Source organism: Pygoscelis adeliae, unplaced genomic scaffold, assembly GCF_000699105.1.
Source record: "Pygoscelis adeliae isolate BGI_AS28 unplaced genomic scaffold, ASM69910v1 Scaffold52, whole genome shotgun sequence".
NCBI lineage: Eukaryota > Metazoa > Chordata > Aves > Sphenisciformes > Spheniscidae > Pygoscelis > Pygoscelis adeliae.
Genome location: NW_008824285.1, coordinates 1,677,309 through 1,686,367, shown reverse-complemented (window position 1 = coordinate 1,686,367; position 9,059 = coordinate 1,677,309). Strand labels below are relative to the sequence as shown.

Sequence of the window (9,059 nt, the reverse complement as noted above, 5' to 3'; positions counted from 1 at the left end):
CGGGTTTGCATGGGATGGCACCAGGGGGTGGGGGGGGCTTCCAGCTTCGCCTTTTAATTGGGACCAGTTAATGCAGACAGTGCCGTGCTGGCGGCTCCTGGCTCGGAGGCTCACGCCGAGTTGGATAAGACCGTGGGAAAATGAGACAAAGTCGGGTCCCGTGCTGCAAATGACACCCCAAAATGCTGCTCGCCTGCAGGGCGGCCCCCATGGGCAGCTGGGGGAGGTGGAGGAAGGCAGGGGGGGGATGCTCATGCAGGCAGCTGCTTGCCATTTGCTAATTAGCAGGGCCCTACAAATATGTCTGTCAGGAAACCCTCCTCGATGCTGTCATTTGTCTTTGCCAGCGGAAGCCGGGAGACAACGGAGGAATCCACGGACTTGGCTGGGCTGCGGAGGGGAGGAAATTAGGGACAAGATGGCTGGTGCAGTCAGGTGGCTTCTAAAATAGCACCTGGGCTGCTGAGGGCGATCCATCACTTTGACAAAAAAAAAAAAAAGGTGTGAGGGCGCTCCATCACTTTGAAAAAAAAAAAAAAAGAAAATTCAGTGTTTGTTGCCGTGCGGTGGTTTGGCTCTGTCCGTCCTCTCCCCGGTTATTTGCTGACGGCCGGGATTTCTGGGGCAGATGCGGGATCTGGCCGGTGCGGGGCAGGTGGCCGGTGCCCAGCTCCGATGGCAGCCTTGTCCCCATTGTCCCTGCCTGGGCAGTGCTCAGCCCTGAGGGGGGCTGGCTGGGGCTGACCCGGTTTTGGGGAGCCCCAGGAGATGATGCGGGGGCTGGGGGGCACTGTGCAGCTCAGCAGATTATTCTGCTTTGGAGCAGGCTGAGTAATTAATAATTATTCTTTGAATAATTGACAAGAAACAAAATATTGCAAATTCATGGCGTGAATTACGCACTGAAGACTGTTTGACCAGGTCCCCCTGCTGCAGTCGGTGCGCATTGACCCCTTCCATGCTGGAGGAGGACCTCCAAATCGTGCAGGGGGATGGGGATGAAGGGGGGAAACCTCAGTGGTGCATCCAGCCCCCTCCCCGCTGCCGGCAGGGCAGGGCCAGGCCGTGCCGGAGATGCCAGGGGGTGACACCAATGCCAGCCCCCTTCCCCGTAGCATCTCCCCGGGTTGAGGGCATCTCCCCATCCCTCAGTGCCATGCTCACCCCTTCTGCCTCTTGCTCTCCGGGCAGGAATGGACCCCGCCACCAACTCCAAAAGCAACCACTGCCTCGACGCGGCCAAAGCCTGCAACCTGAATGACAACTGCAAGCGCCTGCGCTCGGGCTACATCTCCACCTGCAGCAAGGAGATCTCGGCCACCGAGCACTGCAGCCGGAGGAAATGCCACAAGGCTCTGCGCCAGTTCTTTGACCGCGTCCCCAGCGAGTACACCTACCGCCTCCTCTTCTGCTCCTGCAAGGACCAGGCTTGCGCCGAGCGCCGGCGGCAAACCATCGTCCCCTCCTGCTCCTACGAGGACAAGGAGAAACCCAACTGCCTGGATCTGCGCAACACGTGCCGGACGGATCACCTCTGCCGGTAAGGGCCGTGCCGGGCTCTGCGTGGGCTTTTCCAGCCCTTCCCGGTGCCGGGGGGAGACCTGCAGACTGTAGAGCGGGGTTTGTGCAGGACCGTGGCCGGGTTTGCAGCGCTTTCTTGTTGCATGACCCTGTTCCAAGTTTATCGGTTCCATCTTCCCGATGCCATGGGGCATTTGCTGGCTGGGCCTCCTCCAGTAACGGCTGTATTCTGCGCGTAAAATGGGGCAGAGTTAATGGTTTTTGGCTGCTCATGGAGAGGTTGAGGTGCAGCCTCAAGTTTGGTCCCCCCCTGCTGCAGGATGAATCCGTGGGTCAGTGTGGGGCTGCGTGTGGTTTGCCAGCATGGGGGCTGCCAACTGAGTCCCCCACCCCAAGCTCTGATCTGCTCCAAAACCCCCAGTGCAAAACCACGGCTCTGCCTTTCCCTGTGCTTGGCCCGGGAGCTGCAGTGGGGCAATGCCCTCCGGCAGCGCTCAGGTGGGGTTAGAGACGTGGGGCAGAACCAGAGCAGCGGGGACGCAGCTGCCTTTCTGCTGTGAACGGTGGAGCTGAGTCCCTGGGGGCCGTGCTGGCTCTGTTCCCCACCTGGGGCTGCTCCGTCTCCCCAAACTGTGGAGGGGATGAAGGTGCGAAAGGCACCGCGGCAGCGGGGGCACCCACGCCCTGCAAGCAGCAAAAATCCCTCGGCGTGCTTTCAGCATTCCCAGCCAAAACTTCATGGCTGGTGAAATCCGCTGTTTTCCCCCTGGCGGAGTGAAGTTGGGAGATCAGGCTTTTGTTCCGTTATGAAACTCATTATTCATACGGCAAAAAACCTCCTGTCACCCTCCGGGGGCTGGATCAGCCTCATAAAGAATATGTTTCCTACAAGGAGGAGGGTCTTTTTGCCATCAAGGTGATGGAGTTTCCCAGAGCCTGGTGGCGAAATAAATGAATAACACAGCTTCAGGTCCTCCTCTGGCTGTAAGCAAATGTGTTTGAAACGTGAGAATGTGGCTTTTTATCAAAAAGTAATACAATAAGCCAATGTCTATGAATAAAAGATACCAGGGCTGTGCTGAGTCGCGGCCAAATTAATGGTAGTATCTCTCCGTCAGCAGGCCTGATGCTTGCTCTGACACTAAATGCTGCGGATGCATCCGCTCACGGAGGGGGATAACCTGCATTAGCAGCGCGCTGGGGGGACCAGAGAGGCCGTGGAACTGCCGAGCATTAATTATAAGCCCGTTCCTGCCTGAAATGAAATTCCACCAGAAAGAGGTGAAGCAGCAAAGGGGGAAGTGTGTGGCAGCTGCTTTGGCTGTTTGCTCCGAATTGGAAATGCGTTTCTCCAGCAGCAGCACGGATGCTGCCCAGCTGGTGAGGGGCAGCCCTGGCCGGGGGCTCTTGCTCTGCAAAGCACCCGAATCCAGCTTTGGGCATTGGTTTGCAGTTTTGCCTTAACCTCGGCTGTTCTCTCCCCATGTTGGGGTGTTGCAGGGCTGTGCATGGATGCACTCCTTGGATCTGGGCTTGCAAGAGAAGGTCCCATCCCATCCACTCCCCTCCTGCAGCTCTGCCCCGGGGGGGCTCCGGCAGCGCTCCCGAGGCTTGGGCAGGCGGGTTTGCTCCAAACCCCCCATTAAAAGCGGTTGCATTAACCAGGCTGTGGCACTGGGGGGGAGTGAGCTGTGTGGTGCTTAGCTGCCGGCTGAGGTTAAACCACGACAGTCACAGAAGGGGTTAAGAGCCTCCAGCGGGGAGCCTGTGCCTGGGGACACTCAGAGATGCTGACATGCTCCAGCAGCTCACTTGACCTCCTTGTGTTTGCAGCTGTGAAAGTGTTTAGAAGCGGTGGCCTACCTGGGGTGAGCCGTGCCCGGCACCTGAGCTGAGGGGGGGGGAAATAAGAATTTTTCCTCTATTGATGTTGCCTTGCAAGCGAGAGAGGGTCTGGCTTTTTTCTCCCTGGCTTTTGGGATGGAGATGGTTCTGGCAGAGCCTTCTAGCAGGGGCTGTATGTGCGCTGTGCTTTCCCTGGGAGCGGGCATGCACATGCAGGCTGCACTTTATGGTCCTCGCTGCTGTTTTTCCCCCTCCACCTCCGTCTGGAGGTCTCCTGCTGGCACGTCTTCACCAGCGATGAAGGAATGGCCCTGCATGCTGTGCCTGATGCACACACGGGCATCATGTGCCCTGGCCCATGGGGAAAGGATGTGGAGGAGAGCTGGTCAAGGAGAACCATCATTAGCAAGAGACTTGTCTGAGAGCCTGCTGCCCTGTCTGCTTGACGCTAGCTGCCTGACTATCCAACGGCTGTGAGTCCATCTACCCCAGCGCTGCCCCAAACAGGGGCAGGGAGTCACAGCTCCCATTGCTGTGGGTCTAGTTTCCCAAACGAAAGCTGGGCATGGACTTACTCACCAGCCGAACCCCGTCTCCCACAGCCTCGTCTCCTCCGTGTGCGTCCCTGGCGTTTCCCAGCTGCTCCAGGCCGAGAGCGCCTAGCGAGCCTGGAAAGCCCAGGCTCAGGAGCTGAATCAAACCTAGGCTGTCTAGCCACCGTGTGGGTAAAGCAAACTCCTCCAGCAGCTGCTGCTTGCACTTCGTCGGAGGGTTTTAACCAATGTGGAGGTGCCGTGTATTTGGGGTGGATTTGGCTCGGTGCAGGGGGGTCTCATTCAGCGGTGATGCAGAGGTCCCTGCTGCAGGCTCGGTGCTTGGAGCTGCTGTGCAGACAGGGCTGCACCCAATGTGGGGATCTACAAACTGGTACGTGGCTCCAGGACCCCTTGAGATGCTGCTGGTCCTGCTCTGGGCGAGCAGCTTGCTCTGCTCTTCTGCAAAAGCCCGGGGGGTTTGCATCCGTGTGCAGGCTGGGTGAGTTTGGCTGTTTGGTGTCCCCTTTGCCGAGCGGTTCTGGGCTTGTTTTGCAGGGACAAGGTGGTCTGCAGGGCTGCCTGGTGCTGGGGGGGCCTCTCCTCTCTCTCTCCTGCCTCTCCGAGGCACCTATAAATAACAAAGCATTGGCAGGCAGCCGCTGCCAAGATCATCACCAGATGCTGAGAATGTGTATAAATAGAGCGTGCAGGCTTTGTCCTCCTTCCCACAGCATCTGCACCCACCAGCCTCCACCCAGGAGCAACTGGGCATGAAACCCCTCCGTGTCCCGTCATCCCAAGGCCCTGCCTGCAGGCAAGGCAAGGCTGGGGTCTGCCGTCGGATTTCCCGTCGATGCCTGTGCTTATCGGGCTGGCATCGCGGACTGATGCTCATCCTCCTTATCTGCATGTGGGACTGGCAAGGGCATTGAACTCAGAAGCAGATCAGCAAGCTGCTCTGAAACCCAGCGGTGGCAGGAGATGAGATAATGTTCCCACGCGGGCTGCGAGCGTAATTAAGCCTCCTGGCTGAACGCCTAATGAATGGCGGAGCCCTTGGTAGCAGGGTAGGACTTTGCGGGGAGATTTTTGCTGCCATCTCGCCGCGGTCAGTGCTGAGCTGGGTGCGTGGGGATGCTCCTCGTAGGGGCTCCTGCTCCTGCAGGACACAGCCCACCCTGAGGTCATGTTGCTTCCTTCCTGAAAGAAGCAGAGGAGTTGGGGAAGAGGGCGAATTAATGGTCCAGCATAGAAAACAGTCATTCTGGAAGTTTTTCATGGCTTTCTGCTGCTGCTTTCCAGCTGCTCAGGGCTGGTGGTTAAGTGGTCGTTGAACACCAGCCCCTGTCCCATCTGTGGTCCCAAAAGCTGGGGAGATAAAAGCCACCAGTTCTTCCGTCACCGCCGGTGGAAGGTGATGTTTTCTGAATGCTTTGGGCTGGGGTATTTTAACCTGCGGGCAGCGTCCCAGCATGGAGTGGGCTCCCGATCACCCGGAGGTCCCCGTGGCTAGGAAGAGGGTGCTGTGCAGCCCCTCCATTCTGCACTGCACAGGGAGGCTGAGGACACGAAGGGGCCAGGATGCGGCCCCCGAGCTCCCGTGCGCCTCTGCATGGGCTCAGGTCCTGGCGAGGGCGAGCGCTCAACCTGTGCCCTTCCCTTCCCTGGAGCGGGGTGCAGGATGTGGGTTATTCTGGGCTGAAATCCTGGGCTTTGCTTTGGACAAAGCAATTCAAATGGCCTTGACCTGCGAGGCTGCTGAAAATCTCCTGTGAGATGCCCCAGCCCCTTCGCCCAGCTCCTGGCCGTGAGAGCAGGAGCAATCAGGCTCAGATCGCTGCAATTTGTGAAGCTTTTCGTGCCGGGAAGCTTTTCCTCGCACAACGGAGGAGCCTGACAAACTCCCCGAGCTTTGTGTCTGATTGCAATGGACAGGTTTTAGCTCCCAGAATATAAAAACCTTTTGCAAAACACTAACCTCAGCTAAGGGGAAAGGGAAGGAAAGGGGAGAAAAGAGCTGATTTCAGCAGCTGCAGTTTGCTGTATTTTTCATCTTGCATCAGCAAGTCAGGAACACAAATAATCTGGTCTTATATGCTTCAGTGATGCTGGTGCTGAAGAATTTCCCAGCTTCCACTGGCTGTAGCTCCTCAGCATCCAAAAGCAGGGTGATGTTTCATTTGCCTGAGTTTTCTCCTCTTTTTCAGTGTATTTGTGGCTGAGGCGGGGGATGGATCCTGCCCAGCCCCTCGCAGGACCCCCGTGTCTGCGTGCATTGGTGAGGTGCATTTCTGCACGGCAGAAACCGTCTCTCTTTGGCTGGGGTTGGGGTGCTAATTCGGGAGTGATACCCCGGGGAGGGGAAGCCTTGCTTCCTCGCCCGAGGACCCACGAGGGAGGCTTGGCTCAGGGTGTGTGCGAGGGAAGGAACGGATCCAGGCTGGCTTGGTATTGATTAAACACCAAACATGGGAACAAAACACTTTTTTTTTTTTAAACCCACGTTCTCGTCTTCACGCCCTTTGTTTAGCACAGACAAAGTGCCATCTGTAATGGATGGTTCCTTGATAAACAGCAGGGCGGCAGCTCAACTTTCTCGTTACGCCATGTAATGAGAGAGGCTCAGAAGTCCATCTGGGCTGTCCACATAACTGGCTGGGAAGAAGAAGAAGGAGGGAGAAGTGCTCCTGGATTTAACAGCAGCTTTGGGAGCTGGCGGAGAGGAGCAATGCTTGTGTCTGGAGGGGGACAGGGCACGGCTGATGGGTCCCCAGGGTGGGTGGCTGCACCAGGGCTGGGCAATCAGGGCTGTAATAACCTGCCGGGGGAAGCCTCCAAATCCGACCTTAAAATAGCAAATCTGCAAAGGTTGGTGGCTTTGGCTCCCCGGCATGGGGGGGACAGAGGGAGGGGGCCAGTGGGGCAACACCCCCTGGGTACCTTCTCCCCTGGGCACCCGTGTACAAAGGCAGCTGGAAGGGATCTCTCAGCTCCGTGGCCACCTTGCTCAAGGCTAACTGCGCTCTTAACACAATAATAAGTCAATTCGCACTGAATAATTAAATAGAGAGCCTTCATAAATATTGACTTAATGTGACAGCAAGTCTATACTGACTCAGGGTTTGCTTATGTAAACACAATCTCCTGTTCGGCTTAGTTAGCAGTTCAATGAAATAGAACAGTCCTTCAATTAAAATCAAATGATGCGTGCGTTTAATTCTTCCCTTCTCTTACCGGGTAATGATAGGGTTTGAGCATAGGCAAGAGGATAAAAAAAAAGTCTTTCAACTGCTCTTATCTGTGATGAATCAAAATGCGGTGTCCTAAAAATACACACGGATAACTAAACTTCTTAATTAGCAGCTCCTAACTTAGCAGTTGGTCTGTTGTCTGTTTGTCCTCTTTTTTTTTTTTTTTTTGCCTCTTGCTGGCTTAGCTCTGCTTACTCTAATTTGGGGATCTCTCCTTTGCTTCTCTCTGGTTCATTCTCTTTTTGCCTCTCTCCTGCTGCCCCCATCTCTCTGGGCGAGGGGCAGCTTTAGGGTGGGGGACCAGCCCTCAACCTACAGAGAGATGCTATGCTACCGCAGGGATATGGTTTTCACTGAAAGCAGGAATAAAACCCTCCTGGCTCGTACCAGAACAGGTGACTCCAGTCTCCAGAGGTGTCAGATAACTTTTCCTGGATAAAACAAGTATTTCCATTGATCTTTTTTTCCACCCCCGTGAACTATTTACTAGCTTTGGTAGAGGGTCATCCAGAAAAGTGGAGTTTTGCTCCAGCTTCCCTCATTTCTTTAGCTGATCCCCATCCCCAGGGCTCTTTGAATTACCTGGCCGCTGTTCTTGGTGTTTGAGGCTAATTTTTTTTATCTCAGCGTCTCCTGGCTTTGAAAGCATTCATCTCCAGCAGGACGAGCAGGCAGAGCGAGTGTTGGGAGGAGGATGCCCAGCGGGCCCACGGGTTTTTCGTGTCTTGCTGAGTGTTTGCATGTTGTTGCAGCTTCTTGAACATCCACCGCTCTGCGGGGGGGTGGGGGGGTGAGAGGCGCGTTTCCGAGCCGCCTCTCGATGCTCGTGTCTATTAAAGACATTTTTCCTTGGTCCCTGTAAATTGCCTGTGAAAAACACGTCTTGAGTAATCTCCGCATCTTGGACATTTTCTGCATGAAATATTCAAGAGCCTGGTACTGTTTGCTTTGATGGGTGGTGAGTTATTACCAGCGCCAGGCTTGGACTCCTCATAGGCATGCGGTGATGGGAACAATTAGCACCCAATTAGGCACCTTGCATCTGTTCTGGGGATTTTTCTGCTTAAAAAATTGCAATGCACCAACAAGCGGGAAAAAAACCCAATCAAAAATCCTCTGCTGTAACTTTTAATGTCAGAGCGAGGGTGTCTTGCTGGAGCTGGCAAGCTGCTTCTGAATTCCTGCACGATAACAAGGCTAGGAGATGAGTTAGCGGCCAGGAGCTGATGGGATGGTCCCTGCAGCGATGCCCAAAGTCCCCTAAACGGGGGATATATGCACCAGGGGTGTATGTGCACCGCAGGGACCCAGGTCCCTGGGAGGTGTCTGGAGTTGGGCAGGGAGAAAGAGAAGTATTAAAGCCCCCGGATCCCTGGAGCTGCCTCCCCGTGGCATCATCCTGGTCTCTTCACCCAGAAATCAAATGTATTTTCTAGATGCATCAAAGAGAAACAGCTTGGGAGCCCCTAACTTTGAAACCCAGCACTTGGAGCAGGTTTGGGATATGATATATGTGCGTATATATATAATTAATTTTTGTTAATCCCTTTTTCACTCTTTTTTTTTTTTTTTTTGGACTTGGAGCCCTTTCAGGAAAATAACCGTGCTGGCCGAGGCTGTGCTCTGCAGCTCCCCACGCCGTCGTCCTCCTTCCTCATCCCTGACCCAGCTGCCAGCCAAGCTCTCCCCAGCCCAGGTCTGGCGTTTGCAGGCAGAGACTGGCCAGACCCACCTGCTGCCTCGAGCTGCCAGCCAGCAATTTGGCACCAATTTCTCCTGTTTCTGCTAAGATGGACTTGGCTCCCTCTCCTTTTTTTGCCTGGGCACTTAAAAGCAGAAATCTGAGAAGCTATGGCCCGGTTCCAGTAAGGTTTATTCCTGGCAGTTAGAGTCTCATCCAGTGACT

At 55.2% G+C, this 9,059-nt stretch overlaps 1 protein-coding gene across 1 annotated transcript in view; it reads left to right on the top strand.

Annotated features, from left to right (window-relative positions):
- GFRA2 (GDNF family receptor alpha 2) overlaps positions 1–9,059 on the top strand; it is a 55,547-nt gene that overhangs the window by 41,568 nt on the left and 4,920 nt on the right. The window contains exon 4 of the mRNA XM_009318636.1: positions 1,192–1,540. Coding sequence (XP_009316911.1) covers positions 1,192–1,540 — 349 coding nt within the window. The remainder of the gene's footprint in view (positions 1–1,191; positions 1,541–9,059) is intronic.